The sequence below is a fragment of the Pyxicephalus adspersus genome, chromosome 3, assembly GCF_032062135.1.
Source record: "Pyxicephalus adspersus chromosome 3, UCB_Pads_2.0, whole genome shotgun sequence".
NCBI lineage: Eukaryota > Metazoa > Chordata > Amphibia > Anura > Pyxicephalidae > Pyxicephalus > Pyxicephalus adspersus.
Genome location: NC_092860.1, coordinates 68,634,005 through 68,657,643, shown reverse-complemented (window position 1 = coordinate 68,657,643; position 23,639 = coordinate 68,634,005). Strand labels below are relative to the sequence as shown.

At 39.1% G+C, this 23,639-nt stretch overlaps 1 protein-coding gene across 1 annotated transcript in view; it reads right to left on the bottom strand.

Moving 5' to 3' along the window:
• The window catches only part of POLR2B (RNA polymerase II subunit B), a 54,534-nt gene extending 36,943 nt beyond the window's left edge, over positions 1–17,591 (bottom strand). Inside the window, exons 1-12 of the mRNA XM_072405061.1 lie at positions 17,467–17,591; positions 17,293–17,365; positions 13,834–13,984; positions 12,759–12,871; positions 11,905–12,124; positions 9,855–10,013; positions 8,239–8,403; positions 6,469–6,665; positions 5,454–5,573; positions 5,174–5,360; positions 3,855–3,998; positions 2,730–2,869 (exon numbers count right to left, since the gene is read on the bottom strand). Coding sequence (XP_072261162.1) covers positions 2,730–2,869; positions 3,855–3,998; positions 5,174–5,360; positions 5,454–5,573; positions 6,469–6,665; positions 8,239–8,403; positions 9,855–10,013; positions 11,905–12,124; positions 12,759–12,871; positions 13,834–13,984; positions 17,293–17,365; positions 17,467–17,488 — 1,691 coding nt within the window. The 5' untranslated portion in view covers positions 17,489–17,591. The remainder of the gene's footprint in view (positions 1–2,729; positions 2,870–3,854; positions 3,999–5,173; positions 5,361–5,453; positions 5,574–6,468; positions 6,666–8,238; positions 8,404–9,854; positions 10,014–11,904; positions 12,125–12,758; positions 12,872–13,833; positions 13,985–17,292; positions 17,366–17,466) is intronic.
• Between the last annotated feature and the right edge of the window lie 6,048 nt (positions 17,592–23,639).

The window sequence follows — 23,639 nt, the reverse complement described above, 5'->3', positions numbered from 1 at the left end:
TGTGTGAGCTCCCTGAGAGTGCACAATAGAGTACTATAGACCTGGCAATCAGCTGTGTCTGCTCCCTGAACACCTTGTACTGTGAGATAATCCCAGCAGCAGCAGCAGCAGCATGAGAGCTGTATGTGTCCATGCTGCTGTCATTATCCCAATTTATAAAACTTCATATCTCCTACACTGAGTGTCATAGAAATGTAATATTTTCAGGGTACACACAGGATCCTGAGAACGGTTACTAAATCAAACTTCAGCTCCCTAAACATAAATTGCCAGATAGGGGGTCACAAGCATAAAATCCTAACAATCCGGGATATTTTCACATTAAAGGGGGGGTATTTCAAGACCAGGACCCAGGTCACACATAGCTATCCCTTTACTCTCTATAAACCCCAATTTCTCTGTAAAACAAGGGAAATGTAACTGCAAGTGGGGGACTTGTTATCAACTCCCCCTAAAATGTTATTGCTGCGGCACCATCACAAGATACAAAAAAATATACTCATCATACCATGCTGCCCTGTCACACATATCTGGCCACTTACCTTCTGTACACTCCAATTCCTCAGGAATGGGGAGATGTTCTTACTACTACATGTCCCCCTTGGCTACCTGTCACATGAACTGGATTTCTCTGGAAGTATCCATTGCAGAGATTTTGTGGTACAAAAGGTTAGCTGCCCCCTATAACTGACAGGACACACTGTCAGTTTCTGCTCTTTGGTACAGGAATGGTGAGCAGGGAGCAATATATGGCTGGCCAGCACTGTATGATATATTTAGTTTTGCATCTTTCATTTATAAAATGAGCATCAAACTGAGCACAGAAATTCTTGATTTGTCATTTCCTTTACTTGGTGAATGTATGTTACTAGAAACATTTCAATTTTAAATTAAAACAAGTCTAGTTTTAAAGACACATTTTTAAGGTTTGTTTGCATTGTGACCCGTGGGTTTTATCTTAATGTCAACAGCGGCCCCCAGGAGAAAAAATGTTGGGCACAACTGAGTTCATGGAAGCAATTAAATTAAAATACAAAAAGTGGTGTTCTATAATGTTCAAAAATGTGCAGTCTACAAACTCCCTGGTGTGGACTGGCCCATTGAAATGAAGTGGAATTTCATACATTGGCATTTATGTACTCTTTTTGAACGCTGCAAAAACCGTGAGTGTAGACTTTTAAACAGTTTAAACATTTTTTTTTATTTATACAATTGCTTATTAAGTATATTTGGCATTAAGAGGGGATTTTTAATTTTTGTATTTCTGGAAGCTACCAACATATCTGAGGCACCAACCCTAAAGAACTCAAAAAAAGGGGGCTTTGATTTTGTCCAGTTTGCATACTTGCATGCCACAGATTTAAAGTGCTAAAAGAGATGACAGCATAAATTGGTTACTAATATTTTAGAAGGGGGGTTAGAAATGGCCATCTACAAATATGTCACGCAAAATTCTATTAGGACTACACCAGTATTAAAGTGGAAGTCCTAAAACCTACTAACTTTGCCGCCACCTGATACAGTAACCCAAGCTAGAAAAGAACCCAGTTACCCAGTAACCCTGGAAGTGATTAGTAAATTTCTGCATGATTTTTAAGTTGAACTTTATCCATCCCTAACGTACCCTGTCTTTAGACACCCAGCATTCACCCCTGGCTTCACAGATCCCATCTGCTGGCACTGAAGCTTTTATTCCAGTGGTGCTATGCAATTTATCAACTCCAGAGCATGGATACCAAAGGCCCAACTACAAAGCTAACATTCAATGCCTAACCCTGGTCCATGGAGAACCTTACAGTTTAAACATTTTTTCACTCCCTGCCAGTTTCCAAGCAATTCAATAGGCCACTCACTGAATTGGAGCAGACTTGTGCAGCGGAAGGTCCAATAAGGGGAGCCTTATCCAGTTGTTATTGTCACAATACTCTGTGCCAACACCTCCATATGTGGACAGATGGGAAAGGGAACTGCAACAGACTTTTCCAGAACAGCAGGGCGAACAACTATTCAAAATAACTATTTTTTATCAGATTGAGGTTCAGACTATTGAAGACTTGTCATAATGCTTAAGATCACAGTCAGGTACCATGACTCAATCTTCGGCCAAGCTCTAAATTCGTGTTTCTCAACCACAGGAACTTGTATTGTCATAACCATTTAGGTTAAATATTTTTATTGTAGTTTTTGTTAAATAATTACAAAATAATAATGAAGAACAGAAAAAGGGGGCATGGTAGCCATGAAGAAAACAAAAAAACAAAAAAAAAAAAGATTCACTACCCCAGAACACAAACTAAAAGTAACAAAGATAAACCAAACTGAACCAGGGAAAGACTTGGAAAGGAGAGGAATGGAGCATAAGACAAAAAAATGCTAAAGATATTTCAACAGCAACAGGAGCAACATTCATTAAAAGCAAACCTTGTACAGTGATTAAGAGTTGGAAAAAGTGTAAACAAAAGAGGCGAGACATAAAAGCTTCAAAATTTGGGATAATAAATTAGTTAACAGATATTTTTTTTTACTGGACCTAGGGATAAATAATAAAGGTCCCCCATTTTTTGATTTACTGTTTTCAAAACACAGAGGTTTTCCCAGTCTTGGTAATTAGGCTGCATAGGAACCAGTTTCCTAAAAACACTACAAAACAGGACAGGAAGCATTTACACATCACTTTTAGGATGAAGGCAACTATGGCAAAATGTACACCAGCGTGTACGGATACTTACTCTGCAATGGCTGCAGGGGAGATTTCTTCAAGGTTTTCCATACTCCATTCTTCCAAGAACTCCAATATTGGTGAAGGTTGAGAGCCCACAGATATATAAGCCATTAAAGCAAGATTCTTTACTAGACCTACAGCGTGACCCTATAAAATTGCAAAAATTATAATTAAGCACCCAAGGGGAGGAAAATCTATAGTCTAAAATCAATGCTTTGTACACTGGATATGCAAGTTCTATCACATTCAACTGTTAACACATTATAACAGATTGCTCTTGGAGGTGACTGATGACAGAAATGCTCTTTAATTTACTCTGCTACCAATTGTAAGCATTTTTCAAATAGGTGGTAAAGTTACATTTCTTTTTACTAAATGCAAGCAAGCATAAAAGAAACGGGCTTTGTCTGGCCCTAGATTTTCACATTAGACAAACTGTCATACATAAACAATGCTCTAATTATCTCTCAATACTAATTGATTCTTCATGTTTATGTTTGCTTTAGGGAATTTAACCAATTACTCTGAGCCATACATTCTAGGAAAAAGAAGCTGATCAGGACAAGTTTGAAAAGATTCTAATTGATCTGTCCCTCCTTCTAATTAAAGTCAGACAATAAAAAAATGCAAATTTGTCACAAATGCTTTAGATATGTGTTGAAAAAGTGTGGGAATAAACCAGCTAGAGTCTTGACAAAACAAAGAGAACCCTGTCCATAAACTACTTTTACAGACAAGGGAAACACTTATCTACCCACAAAACATAGCGCAGGCCTTTAGTATATGAACATACTCTCTGTGCGTAATCATACCTTGAAATCAGGCAATGGGCACAAATCTACACATCAGAAGTGACAAATCAATCTAACCTACAGGCAACCCATTACCCCCCTCACTTTCTCCATGCTATCACCCTGCCAAACAAGTGCCTGGGTCCTGATGGGTTAAGTCTGGCAATGAACATATACAGTCAAAATTATCTCCTAATTTCACCAATAACCATTCTAAAAATTTGGTGGGAATGTCCCAAGAACAGACCATACTGGTATCATTCTAAGGGATGAGCCCACAGAAAAATGATTGATTTGACGATACTCTTGACACAAACAGAAAAAAATATATATTTATATACCTCAGGAGTCTCAGCAGGGCACACCATTCCCCATAAGGTGTTATGCAACTGTCTCGGTTTGGCAAGTTTACCATCTCTGCCAATAGGTGAATTTAATCTTCGCAAGTGTGAGAGAGTTGATGCAAATGTCAGTCTATTCAACACCTAAGGAAGAAAAGGAAAATATAAAAACAAAAATCAGATTTTATTCGATGAATAAAAATAACTCAGCGTTTAGTAGTGGGTAGAGGATGTCAAAATAAATTTTAATTCATGCTAGATTATAAGCACTTGAAAGAAGTGTACCGCTAGTACAATTTTTTACTTGTGTGCTAATAAGCTTAACATCTTGGCTACACATCTTGCCACATAATTAGATTCAGGATTGTTTTAGGTGTGTAAAACTACTTTAACTGAAAGGTCAGCTTCATATCTGCAATTATCTTTTAGAATGAGTTCGTTAGTGCCAGATTTTATAAACTCAGCAATCTGTCATCAAAACCATCATTGGAGGTTATGTCTTTTTAAATCTTGTTGAGTAAAGCCCGTTAGTGTATTTAACATAAGCGTGATAGACAACTAGTAATTATATGCACTATTTAAAAAAAATCTCTCTCACCTAAATATTTGGGATAGAGATTGCATCAAAACAATTCATCACATTATGTCAAAATCATTACTTATCTAAGACCCTCAAAAACCTATGACCTACCCAAAACAAATGTAGAAGCATCCTCTTAGTTTCCAGGAGATAAAGGATTGTGAAGCTAGCCACACTTTATGGAGGGGCGTTTCAGGTCCAGAATACTCAATTTGCTATACTGGAGATCATGAGGGGTATATACACGTGGTGAGAAAGCCTTAAACAGTTTAAGGCCTAATTTTTAAAATTGCCATTAGTGCTTTTTATGTTTCTTTTTTAGTGAACTGCTCTAAGCAGCCTTCTCAAAACCTGAATGCAGATGTGCAAGGGATTTGACAGTAAAGGACAGAAGTGCTTAAAAAAAAAAATCCATCTTAAATGCACTCAAATAACAGAAACTAATTATAAAACAGAGCACTGTATCAGCGAGCAGTCATTTCTTATGTTTAATCTAAACCCTGACATGGCTGTATTGCTTTTACCCTGAAGGAGGAAAATTAAACAGCCAAGTTGGTGGTAATCTAGGTGGCAGAGGAATTTCACACAATTGCATACAGGTGTATGTGGTAATCTACTGATAAAATACTTCCTGGATAGTCGGAAAAGTCCTTAACCCAGCAGCAAATCATGAAAATTGCATACAATTTTAGGTTGGAATTTTACAATGGCTTGTTTTCCAAAGAAAAAAAAAGCCTACCTGTGAAACGCCAGCTCTCGCTTGATGGGCTTTCTTTTGGTCTCCCCAATTTCCAGTAGCCAAAGAGTACTTTAAACCATCTGAAATTATTCGAGTCTTGATTGCCAATTCCAAATTAAAGTCTTTTCCCCGATCAATAAATTTCTGTGCGTATATTCTTACTTCTTTTAGCAAATTTTTAAACATTCTATAAACACAATGAAAATACATGTAAATCAGCTGTAATCTTTTAAAATGCAATTGTTCAATCAATAGGCTTATATGAGATAGTCAATATTACCCTCTGAAGAGAAATGCAAGCAGAGGTCCAGCAAGATCCAGTCTTTTGTTTCCATAGTGATCCCTATCATCAAGCTCTCTCCTTCCCAAAGCAGCAAGAAGAAGTCGGTGAACCATGTACCTAAAGCAAAGAAAATATTTACACACAGTTGCGCAATACTGCCTTTAGTTTCAGGCTCTAAAAACACTGGTGTTAACAGCAGGCATAGGCTAAAAAAAATTTTCTTTACTAATCACAAACATTTTAGATATGTGCAGATGAGATTCTTATTCCTGTGCATTTAAAGGATAAGTCCAGGATCATAAAATTACTAACACAAGTGAGTTGACTGGTGAAGTGCAGCAATACCTTGATTAAAAAATAGGGATAAGGTTAGGCTCCACAGTTCAATAAAGTTAATTTGAAGTAAAAAAATAAAACAGTTTAACAGCTTTAGGAAGGTCTAAACTTAAGCTGCCTACACACGTGCAATTCTTGTCATTGGAAAGAATCTCTTATGATCTCTACCAACAATAAGAACCGCCCCAAGATGCATGAACAAGTGCCATGCATACAGCACTGTTCTACTCTATGGAGAGGGGCAGAACAACGGAGCGGCACCCTGCTGCGCGCTCTCCCCCTTCCCTTGCATTAGGATCACTCGTCGTTCATCGTCCGTGGATCCGCCAGGAGGGATCCATGGACTTTGGACGACGCAGGCTGTACACACGCCAGATTCTCAGCCGATATCCGCCCTAAGCCGACTATCGGGCGGGAAAAATTTTACGTGTACGTATCTTTACTTTAGTACTGTTACAATTTGAAGATGCCTATGTAAAGCCAAGCCATCAGCAAGATGGCCCATGTTCAAGTACATTGACCAAATTTACCTCAAGGCATCTGCTATGGCCAGGAACTTAGAGACTGCAGCAGACCAAACAACAAATGATGTAATGTAGGTGAACACTTTTACACACCATATCTAAAATGCCTGCCAATTCAAAGATTACTGACAACACAGGTAATCAAACCCTACCCCAAAAAGTAGGCTTTTTTAGTCTCACAGAAGTCACTGACACCAACATGAGGAAGCATTTCTTTCTGAAGAACTTCTTTAGCATATTTGATTCTTTTTTCCTTCGTGACACCAGGCTTTGCACCTCTGGAACCTATGAAGTTCAAGGCCACATTTTGTTCCTGAATAACAAAAGCCTCATCAAGAGAAGGTTTCACCTGAAAAAGTTAGAAATTAAATGTAAAAAGGTAAATAAAATTGCCAACAGAAATGTTATGTGCATTTATTACAAGATTATGACATTTAAAAGAATGTTAACTATTATGCAACCATATCTGCTGAGAACAGTACTTCTATAAGAGTACTTTGACAAGAGTATTATTCCTTTCCTCTGTAGGTGCTACAGAGACAGCTGACCAACTTTAAAAAAAAAAAAAAAAATGTGTACTTGATAGGCAACCTCAGCTACTGGCTGCCTAGTTTAAATTGGTGGTGAAAAAGCCTATGCGGTCTGTACATTATTGCATATTAAAATGCCTTGAAAATCCACTCACTCCTTTTTTTATACTCACTTTAAACAATAACAAGAAAATGTGTTTCTAATATATATATATATATATATATATATATATATATATATATATATATATATATATATATATATACAAATAAATGTGTTGCTATGTTGCAGCTTTATCTACAATCATTTAAATTTTTCATTTTCTCAAAAAATCTACACTTAATACCCCAAAATTGGACAACTTAAAAACATAATTTTATACAATTTTATACAGGGAATTCTAAATATGAATTGCAGGTGGCCTGCCCCTGCATTGAAATAGCGCCGCTACTACAATTGACGGCATCACTCCCGTCTATAGATCAGTTGGCTCTTTGTCTATGGATGGCCCGCTGTAATGCACAATGATACTGTGTAGCCATAAATGCATAACATGCACATTTCTCTTCTAAAAATGCAATAAAAGAAATGTGATTTCTCCACTTCACAGTATTGCATTGAAAAGGGCTTTATGTAATGTACTATATACAATTGCCATTTAGTCCCTCACTTCTATGGAAAGCGAGAATCTAAGGAATTATTTCTAAAACAAATTTGCAGCTGCTGTTGCACATGTGGTACACAATACTACCCATAAAATACTAAATAAACCTATAAATTCTAATTCCTATTTACCCTATAAACACCCAAAAACAGAACATTTTTTTATTGCGTTAAACACCATAAATTGCCTATTTATACAGAAGGCCCCAACAGCTCCACAACTATACCAAGGATAATCCCTACGGACTTTAAATTTACTATTAGGATACATTATATTCAAACCTGTGCATGATTCGGTCTGCTGGATACCTAAAAAAAATATTCATGTATTTCTGATGTATCTTAAGGTACACACACTGCAACAGTTTATTACTTTCAAAAATTACAATAATGTTACCAAACGTGCAATTTTCCAGGGATGACTAACTTTACATAATTCAACATAAATTATGTAAACATAATTAACAACTTTTATTTTTAAAAGTCCTTTGCTTTCAGACTCTAGATATGTACTTTAAGGATTCTACTAATGGGGGAAACACAACAAATCAACATAGGTAATCACTTAAAATGGAAAATGGGGGATTTGATATAGAGGGGATGACAAAGACACTAGAAAAGAGGTGGTAAATGAATTATCTTGTTGGAAGATATCGCTAGTACAACAATCTGTTAGGATCAATACAAATTAGAAAACAAAAAAATATAATATAAAAAAAAAAAATTACCATTTCCATCATCTCAGGGTCTTCAAAGTCATAGATAATGTGTTCCAAGATGTCTCTGTCAGATACAAAGCCCAGGGCTCTAAACACAATGATGATGGGTACTTCTTGCTTAATATAAGGTAACGTTGCAACAATACGCTGACCAATAGCACTTTTTTTGGCCCCCTGTGAATATTGAATAATTTAGCAGTTTTATACTTCATGAAAGTGAAGAGAAATCTTGCTAATATAAAAAGGGCGAAACATAACATTGAGATGTTAGAGGGCAACATACGAGGGGGTGCAGAGAAGTTCCTGGCTTTGCCACCTTCCAGATGAAATAGAAAAATGAGTGTGGGGGCATATGACAGCCTAATATCTTAGTATGTAACTGTGCAAATATCAGGTCTTTGCGATTCCCAAAATGTTTTTTTCTTTTAGTGAGAAGCTGTGATGGCAGAGGCACAAGCAGGTTTCACGTTGTTGGAGTTACGGGGCGTCATGAAGTTTTTGTTTCTTCAGGGAAAGTCAGCAAAAACATTTACACTGAGATGTCACAAACACTGGGAGAGAAGTGTCCTTCCTACAGCACTGTCAAAACCTGGATATCTTGTTTCAAGACTGGGCATTTCACCATTAAAGATGAGCCCCGCAGTGGGCGCCCCCCCCAACCTCAACTGACCCGGCAACCATGAGCTGATTGAGGACCGGCGAATATCCGCAAAAAAGATAGCCCAGATACTTGAGATCTCACCGGAGTGTGTTGGGTTTGTTATCACCACTATCCTAGACATGCACAAGCTTTCAGCGAAGTGGGTACCCAAATGTTAGAACAGTGATCAGAAGAAGGAACGAGTTGAAGCATCCAAAGCCGTTTTGGCCTATTTTTAAGCCGCACAGGACTTTTTGGCTAGGTTAGTGACTGAGGATGAAACCTGGCTGCACATCTATGATACTAAAACCAAGGAACAGTCAAAAGAATGGCGCCACAGCTTGTCCCCGCGGCCGAAGATGTTCCAAACTCAGAAATCGGCCAAAAAAAGACATGGCGTCCGTTTTCTGGGACAAAGACGGTATTCTGTTGGTGGACTACCTACCTCAGGGCTCTAGTATCACCAGACAGTATTATGCTAACCACCTGGACCAGCTGAAGGAGGCAATTATAATGAAACGCCATGGAAATTTAACCAAAGTGACCCTTTTTTTGCAGGACAATGCACCTGCACACATCCAACGTTGTGGCTGCTAAATTGAACACCCTGGGTTTCCAATTGGTCCACCCTCCCCCCCACTCAGATGACCCCTTCAGACTATTTTCTGTTCCTGAATTTGAAGAAAGACCTGAAAGGGCAGGGTTTTGAGGATATTTTTGACATCTGCTGGGAGCTGGTTTGCGGCCCAACCAAAAGACTTTTATTTGAACGGTCCATTCCCCCCCGAGACTGATGCACTTGGTACAGCAACTACACTGTACCAAGTGCATCAGTCTCAGGGGGGAATATGTTTAATAAATGTGTTATTTCATAACTCTGGCTCGATTCTTTCTGGGCAAAGCTAAGAACTTCTCAGCAGCCCCTCGTATACATTAGAAAATTAAAAATGCTTCACACCGGAGAAAATAAAAAAAATTTGCTTACCTGACCTCCTCTTGCCAGCATGCTGACCCAAATGGAACTTGTTGGTCTTGAGGAATTCTCCAAGCAAGAACGACATTCAGCAGTATAAGCATACTTTGAATCTTTTTTTGCAAAGACATACACAGTGTTTGTGGCCATTTTTTCTTGAGCAATTAAAACCTAAATAGGATTTTCAATATAAAAATATAAAAAAAAAAAAAAAAAAAAAAAACATTAGGGACATTGATTTTAGACATTAGATTTTACAGAAAATATAGTTTGTGCAAAGGTGACAAAAGAAAAAAAAAGGACCATTTCTACCAATCAAGGTTTAACCTCTGAAATATTGTAAGATTAATGCAAATGTTTAACGGTCTCATTTTCCAAACTGTAGAGTACATTTGTAGCAAAATTAAGCAACTAGTTTTCAAGGACAGTTAACCTGAAAGATGATTGGTGCTCCATCACTTGAAATGCAAGGTTAAAAGCCACTCCCAAACCCCTCAGCTGAGAAAAAGACTACCTCCACCAATGTACCAAATAAAAAAACGCATATGAATTGGTGTTCATGAGAGCAAAGCTTTTGTAAGACCATTTGATATTTTTATATCCTTCCAAGTTTTGTTGAGTGACCAATTGGAATTGATGTAAAGCAGTTCCATTATGCAGTAAAACAGATTTCAAACTTCGAGAGGAACTGTCTATGATAACCCACCAGTCTTCTGCTCAGTATTCTGGTACTCCCATATGGGCTAGTAGTCCAGGGATGTTACAACAGTACACAAAGTCTCCATCTTCACTGAAATATGGTAGGAGTGTCACCTCTCTTGTCCTATAAACTGCAGTGCTCAACCCAGAAATTTTTTTAAGCCGGGTGGGAAGAAATTTTAGGTGGGTGGCAGCCCCCTGTATTGTGAACAAACTCTTTGATAACCACCCAAAAACAGCCGGGTGGGTGCTGAAAAGTGCCGGGTGGTGAGCCCAGTTAAAAGTGCCTGGGGAGAACCCTGAACTGTTATTTTAACTTCCGGTCTCAGACAGTTGTTTTCTTTTAGCCTGGATGCTAAAAGTTCAGATGCCTGTTTTGACTGACTTAGGTGACGTAATAAATCATTGAGCTCTTCTTGGGAGAACTGCTGGTTTGGTGAACCACTTCCTTCATATTCACTTCTAACTGCTAACTCTTTCAATCGTTGCAAGAAAAACAAGTGGGAGTACCCTGATTTGGAATCAGCAAGACGACCTGTGCCGCATGGTGCTGATGTTCCCATACCAGTGTTCAGTACACTCCCTCATATTCCTGTATCAGACATGGAGGATATACACAGTTTCGAGTGTAATCCGGAGTTTACCAGTACAAGAATCCACTGGAGCAGGGGTGTCAAACTCTTTTTTGGCCCCCAAAGCAATCTTAAATATGAATTGCAGCTGGCATGCTGCTGCATTGAAATAGCACTAAAATTCCCGGCATCACTGGCATCTATAGATCAGCGGCCTATCTGCCTATGCGTGGCCCCACATTGGACGGTTTTAGAGACGCAGGGAATTGTTGTAGCGGTGCGGTTTCATTTTTTAAGTTTGGCCCGCGACTTTGTCCAAGTTTAAAATTTTGGCCCACTGTGTTTGACAGCCCTGCATTGGAGGGATACAATTACAAATCACTATTCCCCCCTACAGCAAATTGTTGTAGTAGTACCATTGTTGCATGCAGGGGAAAGAAGATATCATTTACAGAGCTGCTGGCCAGTGAACTGGACCAGGCTTGTTGCTCAACAGCCTCAAGGGACATGACATCGACCATAATGCTACCCTTCTAACTACAGCTGCATTAACTCCTAGTCTGAAGTAGATCATCACTTTTCTGCTAGGACAATGGTAGAGGAAGAGGTTTTAACTTTGTTGGGTTGCATTTTCTGTAGAGGACCAATTATCTTATTAGTTCTGCTGCCCTGGAAGGCATTTAAAGCAAGAGAAACATACACAAACACCTGAGCACTTAATTTTTTTCATATTTTTCACCATTTAAAGGGAGTGCATTAAATAAATATACACAAAAAATTTGGAAAAATACCTTCTCAGACCCATTAATGATAAAGTAACCTCCTGGGTCTAGAGGACATTCATTTAGCTCACAAAGATCACGATCAGTAAGGCCATTCAAGAGGCAGTAAGTAGAGCGTAACATTATGGGGATTTTTCCAATAAAAGTCTTCTGATGCTGAGTTTGAATCTGTTCTTCCCCTTCTTTTATGACAGTCTTTGTAATATCAACATAAAGAGGGGCAGAATACCTGTAACAAAATTCAAAATGCAATGTTTAATAAAAAGGTAAAGTCGCCTTACATTTTTATCTGGATAAAACATAAAATAAAGACATGACTAACACTAACCCCTGCCCCATCCCCCCCCCCCGCCCCCATTAAAAGGAAATATGCCTAGAAAAACAAGTACAGAAAACATTGTAACCATTTATTGAAGTGACAGGAAATTGTGAACAGAATATAAATTAATTTATACTACTTAGAGATAATGCTCCACCTATTTTACTGGTAAGAGAAAGGCAACCACCATATTAAAGGGCTAATAATAATAATACCCTATACACAAATCATCAGATATAAGCAAATTCTGCAGGCAGCAATGAAAATCAGTTCAAAACACCACTGACCCACTAGCCCTGCTCTATCGAGAGTTGAAAATAAAATCTAGAGACTGACTTTGTATCCCCAGGGGATAATTTACACTGCTAATTCCCCCTCATCCTTCTACTACTGTATTACCAATTCATATAAAAATAAAACTTTACACATTCACCACTTTACACCACCCTGTCATACAAAAGGATAAACCGCCAACTAAAGACTACTGAAAATTAAGTTTTATATATGCCTGTCATATATTAGCCCCAAGAATAGGGTTTCTTACGTTAAATTTCTTAGTCTGGCTTCATTTGGCATCATTGGTGAAGGGGCACCATCTCTCTCCCAGTGTGTGGGTTTAGACAGGTATATTTGCTCAAACTTCAGTAGGTATCTCGGCTAAAATTTGACATAATAAAATAGCAAAAATATTAGACACTACACAAATATATACAGTTTTTACACCACATTTTTCAATATTCTATATACTGTGGAAGTGACCGTAGGTAATTTAGACAAATCATAAATAGAAACTTTAAAATGCAAAGTGGGTTGAAAGTGATCATTTCCCATATGTTGGTGAAAAAAAAAAAAATAAGTGTGTGTAAGTTTGATATATACCCTACTCGCACGTTCTAGCTAGATCCTCGGAAATGCAGAGCAATCTTGCAAAAAGAGACTCCCAAAATGAATTAGAGGATCCTCTCTTCACAAATTTTGCCTACTCTATTTTCCCCCAGGTATTTCCCTGGAAAAATTAAGGGATTTCCTGGTGATTTTTGGAGAGAGTGATTTTATGATAGATGAAGATGCTACAAAGGCAACAGAAGTCAAATCAAAATGAACAATATGGTGAAGTGTCAAGACTGCATTTGGCACAAATTCCAAGCAAAAAAAAAAATATATATATCAGTGCTCAACCCAGAATTTTTTTGAAGCCGGGTTGGAAGAAATTGTAGGTGGGTGCCAGCCCCAATATTGTGACCAAACTTTTTAGTAACCACCCAAAAACAGCTGGGTGGCTGCTAAAAAGTGCCGGGTGGTGCGCCCAGCTAAAAGGGCCTGGGGAGAACCCTGTGTGTGTATATATATATATATATAATTGATATAGAGTTGTCTTAAATGCTCTATATGCTTAGGTATTACAAAAAGCCCAACTTGCTCTTTCCTAGGATTACAGGAAATATAGTGACTATACTGTAGAAACAAGGAGAGTTGTAGGATTTGTCTACAAAAATCAAGACATGGCAGCACTAATAGCACTCAGTCCACAAGTTTTTGTCCTGATTTTTAAAGGCACAAAAATGCAAAGGTGCATGTATTGCAAAATAAATTTATTTTTCCTCAACAATTAAACTTACTGGCTCTTCTACTTCCCCAGTAGTGTGCTGAGCTTCAGCTTGCAAATCAATAGGTGGAGCATCTTCTACGATTCTCTGCACGGACATCTGAATGAACTCATCAAAAGAATCAAGTTGCTGCCGGACCAAGCCTTTCTCATCAAAATAGGAACTGAAAAAGAAATGTAAAGCTTTAGGTTAAACAAAAACCAATAGCAGCTTGATCATTATAATATGCATCCAAGATGTGTGTTTACTCCTTTGCTGATGACTGCCTTGGAACTTACAAGAGGAATTTTTTATATTGAATATTTATATCATACTAGATATTATCCTCAATATTATTCACAATTTCTTCCTCACCATAATCCCCTATGCGCCACCTGGTCACAAACTTGGTAAGATGGGCACAGCTAATGCCACCAAGATTGTAGGGATATTTGCCCTCAAACACGATAAAGGTTAAAGAGTGCCAACTGTAAGTCTTAAAGGGGATTTAAATTCAAAATGTTAACTTTATTTAAAAGGGTAGAGTGCCGCAACCCCCCCCCCCCCTTCTGTCTTGATCGCCACGGCGCAAAGCATCCTGGGATACCTACGTTGCGCATTGCATGAGGCTGCTGGCTGCTCCTTCTGTGAATGCTCCGATCTCAAGCATGCGCAGAAGGAGCCCTTTTCTTAATTGAAGAAAAAAAATTAGCGATCTCACACAGTGAGATTGGCAAACTTTTCACATCTACGTCACCCAATCTTACGCCTGCACAGTGCACGATCAGGCAATGTAGGAAGAACAACCCGGAAGAAAAGAAAAGACGATGTCGGCACCCAGCGCAAAGGCGAAGACTGATACTGGGACCATACGGGACCCAAACAAAGAAACCTCCCGACAGTAAAGGTAAGTTTTTTTTTTTATTATTTTGGGTTTAGTTCGACTTCAAGGTACAGTACTGACATCAACAAATTTCACTTCAAAATTTAGGAAACCAAAGTCCAAGTCACAACTCCTTAACTCTCACACTGTAAGTGTAAAGCTATAAGGCTCCAATCACAGACATGCCTAAGGACTGACAGACAAACCACTGATACCATGGTCTTGCCAAACTAAACTAGTATACTTAAAGCATCTTCAATGCAACATACTATACCTGGTGTGTTAGAAAGCGGTTATGCAATTCACAAGTGCTTATAAGGTCTTATGGCTATTAATATTCCGCATGAAACACTTCAAAACTTGGTTGTACGTCCTTGAACACTGTGTGGGCCAACGATAAAAAGCATGTATACAAGTGGTGCACCAATATTTTTTGCAATGTTTCACGAATTGTAAACCATTTACATAGTTGATTTAGGTAGGACCATCATATCTGGATTTTTGAGATATCAAACTCATCATGATGCTCACTTCAATTACACAGTGTCATGAAACAAGCTTTTTCAAAGACAAACCATTGTGACCTGTGGTAATATAACTAGACATACATGAGCAGTGTTCCCCCCAAACCCTTTTAGCTGGGCGCACCAACTGGCACTTTTCAGCAACCACCCGGCTGTTTTTGGATGGTTACTGAAGAGTTGGGTCACAATTCAGGGACTTCCACCCACCTAGAATTTCTTCCCACACAGATTACAAAAAATTCTGGGTTGAGCACTGATGAGACATATAAAGTTGCATTATTGCTCACACAAAAATCCAAATACAGGCAAATATATCTGTATAAAAAATGTAAAATCAACTATGAACTAAGAGGCTTTCATAAAATGTTAAAAATTTGGTCTTCCCAGAGGTACCCTGCTAAACACCACATAGTGCTCCTAAAATATGGGACTGCAAAGATGACTGAAAACGAAGCTCTCCTTTCAACTGCAATGTCATGTTGAGAATTCATTAGTCTATATGTTTGCTAGTTTCTAGTGTTGCCTTTTGCTGGGTTTAGTTACTTCAACCTACATCATTACTGTTTCTTCCAGTTATGTGGAGGGCAGGTATTTTTTCCAGCCTTTTTTTGCCAGGTGCACCACCAGGCAACCTTTCAGTGGCCAACCGGCCGTCCAATCAGACTGGGCTTCGTGCAAAAGGCAAGACAGGGCAGCCGGTCAGCTCTTCTTGCACAGGATAAGATCTAGGCTTTGCATATTTATTTTTATTTTGTAGGCTTACCACTCCTGATTTCTGCAAGATGCTGGCTCTCACAGAAGGCTTACTTTTGTCTTGTACACCAACCTCGGCGTCATCTAATTTATCGGGGTGGAGGGGGCATCACAGAGCTAAAGATCTGTAACTATTTACTGCCTCACAAGGAGACCTGGAATATTCATTAGGCTAATTATATACTAATACAAATTTTTGAATATTGTGTCATTTACCAGGGGCACTGGATAATTGGGGCAATATACAAACAAAACAAAAAGATGGGACACAATAAGGGTGCAGACATTAGACAGCTAGAACAAAAGATGGAAGGTGGGGGGCAGAGAAGAAAGCAGACACAAATATATGGTTTTCTAGCTACCTAAGGAACAACTGGGAGAAATAAACCTATTATATGTTGCCCCACCTACTTTTTGACCACTTAACTCAAATCAAACTTTCTGGAGGGAATACACAACATAAAAATGCCCCAGGAATAAGAGAAAGTGCTTATACTCAATACTGTATTATATATACTATTTTTTTTCAGGTTCCCAATAGATTAGGTTAAACATATACTGCCCTATATAAGTAGCTATAAGTATACATCTCTATCCTACTGCTCAGCAACATTTTGTACTCAACACATTGGGGGTATTTTACCAATGCTAGTTCAACTCAGGTGCACATGTATTCTCTGCAGGGTATATCCCCATTTATTTTCTTCTGTACTTCACTGATTTATCAAGTAACATTTATAGGCGTTTTGCAATTAGACACAATTCGCTTTCTATACTATTGCCCCTTCTTTCCTCTTCATTTCAGGCCTGTATGTGTGTAATATAACAGTGGGGACCTTGTGTAACTTATGTATTAGTTTTAATCAAAAACTTATTATATCTTTTTGAACTATGCCACTTTGGTACACACTTTCATTTTTCCCTAAAAAGATATGCAATATCTCAATGGAAACCATACAAAGGAACCCAATTACCAAACACCTACAACTACATTTTAAATGTATTTTGCTGAGGGTTAGCAAGCGGAACAAATCAGATGCTTCTCTGAAGTAGAGAAGAGTTAGAAGTTTCTTTAGATAATCTAATAGAAGTTGCCCAAAGAATATAGAAAACAGAACTCGGTGGTAAATCCTGTGTTTGATTCATAGCCATTCTTAGATGTAGTAAACCATATGCAACAAGGCCAAAGTAATCCAATCATGGGCTAAATTTCACTTTCCACCTGACAAGAAAAAACACACACTAAAGAACAAAAACCTACAGATCTATTCGATTTCTGAATACTGGTGGCAAACAGAAAAAGTTACCATTTTACAATAAAAAGCCACTCACCTTATGACAATCCAACAAGCTTCCTGCCATAAATCTGGAGTGATCTCATCATCATCCTCATCATACTGCATATCTAAGCAAAGCAAATTACATTTGTAAAGTATTTTTAGCAAACATACGCTGCATACAACAAAACTATAAACACGTAAAGTAACTGTGCGCTAATTTACATACCTTCGTCCCCATCATACATCATTGTAGCTGTGTGAGCCGCACACAGAATAGACAACAACACAAGTACCGTACTACCACACTACACTAGCAGCCGCTTTTCTCAGCAAGTCATATCAACTTCCGCTTCCGGGTTAAATGTGTAGGGGCGGAGTGTATTATATAAATATTAGAAAATTTGCTAAAACCTAGCTGGTGACCATTCTAAATATACCCTGTGTCTATACTTTATGCAGGTTTATTGATAAAATAGTTTATTGATAAAAAGTATTTTTATTGCACGAGTACAGAAGACACGAATCGTACGCATAATTGTTTTGTACAGCGCCATCTATTGGAACATATTTGTGTTTCCGGCATTATATAGGAAATTTGCGCTTAGTTCCTATCAAACAAAACGACCGTCCCTCCAAGGTATGGGGAAAAGCCTGTCCAGTACAAGGACATTTTTCAGGCTAAGGATAGGCAATACCCTACTAATAACTGACCAGGCTAAAATACATTCAATAGGACCTTAAAAATGCTCCCCAGTGGGTCAGGTCTGGTATAAAGATAAGAAAAAGCCAGCTCATACATGACCAGGCTAATTCCCATCAAGTACTTTACCCTTCCCTTAGTGGTCAAGTCCAGTATTTGGATAGGAAATAGTGACCCCCCCCCCCCCCCCAATATAAAACAAGGGTAATTCCCATCCAGTAAAATTGTTCATTAGAGCAAGATCTCCTGACTTCAGGCTACATGTACCAGGATTCTACAATGGAGGAAATACTTTTGCACGCACATTAACCTCCCTGGCAATCTAATTATGTCATCATTTTTATGTCAATAGCGGTACATTGTTTAGCATGGAAATTTGTTGTTTAATATTTTAGACCTGTAATTATTAGGAATAACTCGAGGGTATGATAAAGTTTGAAATACAACACTGCACAACAAGGAATTTGCTACTAGGAATAACACATTTACATGCTACCGAGTGTGCCGATTCCAAATCTGAACTCAGAATTTGCCTATCACGTACAGATTTTAAGTTATAGACATGCTTTAACCCCCAAAGCGTTCTAATTCTGTCAGTTTTTTGATGCAAAAAGTGATCCTATTTTTTTTGCATAGAAATTTTTGTTTATATTGTGGGCCTGTAATTCTTAGGATTAACTCCCGGGTATGATATATATATTTATTTATTATAATCATAAATTATAATATAATACATATTTATAAATAATAATTTTAAAAAATAATGAAATAATAGACAACAATGTAATCTTAAAATTAAATATAAAATTAAAAATGTACTTTTATTTTTATTTCATGTTGTGTGGTGTTTTTGTAATGTAAAAACCATTTAAAAGCAGTATACATTGTAATCTGCTTTTAAATTTCCCGCCCGGACACACCCCCCAATACATCACCACTCGCATCCCCTGGAAGATGACTCATCCTCTGGGGTGATGTGAGTGGGGATGTTCCGCCCGCCTCACCCTGATGCTGGAGCTGCTGCTCTGCATCTCCAGAGAAATGCAAAGCACAATGCAGGAATTCTGCATTGTGCTTCACATCTCACTGCAGATGCCAGCAGCAATAGGGATTGCCACTTTTTGCATGTAAAAGCCACCCCGAGTCACACTCGGGATTACCGCTAGGGGGGTTAACTGTTCAAATGGTTGGTATTTGGGTAATGTATTTTTACATAGGAACATTATACCAGTTTCAGCTACCACTATGCCTGCTGCTGCCTCAGCTGACTCACATCCCCTGGTGGCATGCATGTACCAGCAGCGGCAGGGCATGTCTGGGTAAGTCAGTGAGCTGATGTCAGAAATAGGTATACAAGGCGAGATGGACCAAGGGCTTGTCTCTAGTGCGAAACCATATTACAGCTAGGTCATAGTGAGTAGGCGCAGCTGTGTTAATAATCCGTTTGCTACATTTGTGGCAAATATACCCCGTGTGATCAACGCAAGAACCTAACCAAGAGGGTGAGATTTGCTAACAAGTATTACTTTGGATGTGAAATTGGAGATCAGGATAAAAGCTGGGCACCTCATATCTGCTGTCAGGTGTGTTACGTTGGCCCTAACACAATGGTTGAATGGGAAAAGGAATATTATTATTATTATTATACAGTATTTATATAGCGCCATCATATTACGCAGCGCTGTACAAAGTCCATAGTCGTGTCACTAACTGTCCCTCAAAGGAGCTCACAATCTAATTTCCCTACCATAGTCATATGTGATTAATGTAGTCTAAGGTCAATGGTTAGGGAGAGGCCAATTAACCTAACTGCATGTTTTTGGGATGTGGGAGGAAACCGGAGTACCCGGAGGAAACCCACGCAGACACGGGGAGAACCTGCAAACTCCATGCAGATAATGTCCTAGCTGGGAATCGAACCTGGGACCTAGTGCTGCAAAGGCCGGAGTGGCCGAATACAATGCCTTTTGCTGTGCCTATGATTTGTCGTGACTGCTACTTCTGTATGAGTAAAATTGCTGGGTTTTGGAAGAAGATTAAGTCAAAAATCATCTATCCTGATTGTAAATTGGCTCTGAAGCTAGTGCCACATGATGCAGGGAATCCAGTGCCAGTCCCTTCTACATCTGTTGTTACTGATAGTGACATGTCGGATAAGGAAAAGAAGGATGATGTCGATGTTAATCAATGTACCCCAATTTGAAGGGGGTAAGCCACATTTTATAAGACAATCAGATCTAGATGATCTATTAAGGGACCTGTCTTTGTCAAAAGAGAAATTTGAACTGTTAGCCTGAAGATTGAAGGAGTGGAATCTGTTACAAAAAGGCACGACAACTTCACACTTTCGTGATCATCACACAAAGTTTGCAGGTCATTACAAGCTGGAAAACAACATTTGCTTCTGTACCAACGTGAGTGGTCTGATGATGGAGTTAGGTTGCCATACCAGAGCAGTGGAGATTGTTCATAGACTCGAGCAAAGCAAGTTTGAAAGCTGTATTGCTGCACAAAGAAAAATGAAAAAGCTTCCGTTCCTCTTGCTCATGCCGAGATAATGAAAGAGACATACAAATCCATGGCGAATCATTTTGAAATTGATTACCTATTCAGAACACAAATGGAAGGTTTGTGGTGACCTGAAGGTGGTGGCATTCCTTTTTGGCCTGCAATTGGGATATACAAAATATATGTGCTTTCTGTGCCTGTGGAACAGTCGTAATAACAGTAACCATTACAAAGTGAAAAAATGGCCACCCAGACCTGAACACACTGCTGACCAGTACAACATGAAGCATAAATCACTCATTGATCCACTGAAAGTTTACGTCCTGCCACTTCATAATAAACTTAGATTAATGAGAAACTTTGTTGTTGCAATTGATCGTGATGGTATGGGTTTTCAGTATCTGAAGGACAAGTTTGGAAAAGTTATAACAGATGCTAAACTGAAAGCAGGCATTTTTGTTGGTCCCTAAATCCGCAATTTGATGTGTGATGCCACATTCAGAGACAAACTCAACCCTCTTAAACTTGCTGCTTGGGATTAATTTGTGCTCGTTGCACAAAACTTTCTTGGGTAACCAGCGTGCTAAAAATCATGCTGTACTTGTGAAAAACATGCTAACAGCATACCATTAACTTGGCTGCCAAATGTCACTTAAAATTCATTTCTTACATTCCCATCTGGACTTCTTTCCTCAAAATGTGGGTGATGTGAGTGATGAACAAGGGGAGAGGTAACATTTCTGTTATGGAAACAAGATATCAAGGACGGTGCAACCCCAACATGATGGGCAACTACGTCCTAGGCAGACTAACACTTCAGATTCAGCGCACTTGATTTTGTTAACACATGTATTAGACCAAGTAGCAGACAATATTTATTTTTTTGTGATGCAGTCAGTTTTAAATATTTGATTGATATTTATTTTATGAACGTCTATGAATGAAATATTGATTTATAGCTAAATGTATGTCGATTAAACAATATGAGAAGACTGATGTGTTTCTGTATCAATTTATTAATGTACCATGAACTGTTGCAGTTCATGTAGTTGTAGTTTAGAATATAACCAATCGCTGGCCCACAAAATACCATTATCAATATTAAGCTTTAAAATAAATTTCACTTAATTAGGAGATATGCATTTAAATTGGTGAGTTCTAGGAAGTCTTACAGACTGTACACGGCCTGGTGTAGAAGCTTCTGGATTGCCAGATGTTAAAAATATGAACTGAAATAAAGAACTTATAAAAAAAAAAAAACTGATGAACTTTTGCGATCAATTAGCCGAAAGAGATGACTCCACTTCCAGGATGCTTTACACTGACAAATAATGGCCAATAAAGGGTATAATAAATGTTGCATATACAGAGCCTGGCTTGACAAATTTGGTAAAAAGGTGAACCTTAGCACCATTAAAGTCAATAGGACCTTTAATACAAAGTGATAGAAGCAGACGCAGAAGTCAGGCAAGTCATCAGGCTAGTCCAAACAAGCAGGATGCATAAATCCCCACACAGGCACTACCTCACGCTGCCATTGCCAAACCTTTCTGACTACTCAGAGGGAATCGTAGTCTTTGAAGGGGGACTTGTCTCATTTGACTTACCTTCAGACAACCTGGATAACAAGCTTTGCTTGCCGATAACAAAGAGGTGGAAGGAATTCTTTTTTATGCAACAGATGTGTGAATTTTGGCCGGTAATACGAGTATGTTTTCTAGCATCATGTAAAAATTAAGAATTTAAGAATTCAAAATTTGGATACATGTATCATCTTTATTCTTCTTTGTTGGTATTGTAGATCCAGACCTCATATTCTTGAAGAAGCATCCTAGTTGTCATGCTTGGAGAGATAGGACCACTGGGGGGTGCTATGGCTTGCATGGAGGTGGTGTGAGCCCTGAGAATGGAGGTGCAGAGTCTAAGCAGTAACCAGGTTTTCTCCAGAGCCTCTGATGGTGAGAATATTGCACCGCTGGTTACTGCCAGGTTGCGGTCCTTGGGCACAACAAGGTGGGCAAAGCACAGTACCAAATCACTAAGCAGAAGGATAGTCAAGGAAAGCCAGGGTCGAGACAAGCAGCAAGCAAGACAGGTCAGGTCACACACCAGGGGTCAATAGCCAGGGATCCAGGAGACAGACAGCAATGGCACAGAGGCCACTGCGGGCACAGGGAACACAGGAGACACTGGAAACAGCAGGAGGTACAAGTGATGCAGGGAAATCCACAGGCAGAGAGGAACACAGGAATAGCACAGGGAAGTTGGCTGGGAACCAACAAACTGGACAACAAAGGCTTAACACAGGAGCTGGACACAGGAAACACTGGATTAAGCAGCAGATGTACAGGTACTGGTTCAAAGAACTAGGGAGCTCGTCACTAGTAGGACTTGTTGCATAAACACAAAGTGCAGTCTGTGAGACAGCTAAATAGCCAGGGCTGAACAAGAGGCTATCTTCTGATTGGCCAGCGGATTGGACGGCTTAGAATTTAATTTATAAAGCTTAGAAACAGAGGCTGTCATGGTCCCTTCCGTGACTGAAGTTTGAGGATCTGTCAGACAAGCTGCATGTGAGGTTATCTGTCAGTCTCTTTGTTTTTACTTGTTTCTGTGTTGTTGTTTGTAATGACCACACCCCTTCAGGTGCAGCTGGTGGTCATTACTGCTCCTCCATTTAGTCTGGCCTCACACTTCATGCTATGCGGTTGATATTCACTGCTGGGATGTGAAGAGCTGGAGTGTTGTGCCATCCTGAGTTCCTGTTTTTATCTGCTATTAAGGGAGGAGGGAGCAGGGAGACACTGGGTCCTTCATAAGGGAAGGAACCAGTAGTCTCAAGCCAGACACTATTCCTAGGGCTATACAGGGCTAGTAGGGACTACGGTTCCTGTGTATGAGTATTCCCACCATCAGGGGATACTCATACTGTTAGGAGTTAGGGCTAGGTTAGGGTGTCTGTTAGGGGTGACCATTCCCTTTTCCCTAGCCACTGGAGGCCTAGTCCTGAGTATAACCCTTTCTGTTTCCCTCCCCTCCCCTGTTATCCGTGACAGAGGCACACCCAGCTTCGGAACCACAAGCATGCGCAGGAGAGGGATGCCTGCGCTTTAGTGAGGAAGAGGTAAGTGTGACACTAGTCCTGCGAAACGAGTCGAAAAAGCTGTCGGCTCTCCTGAAACAATTGTTAC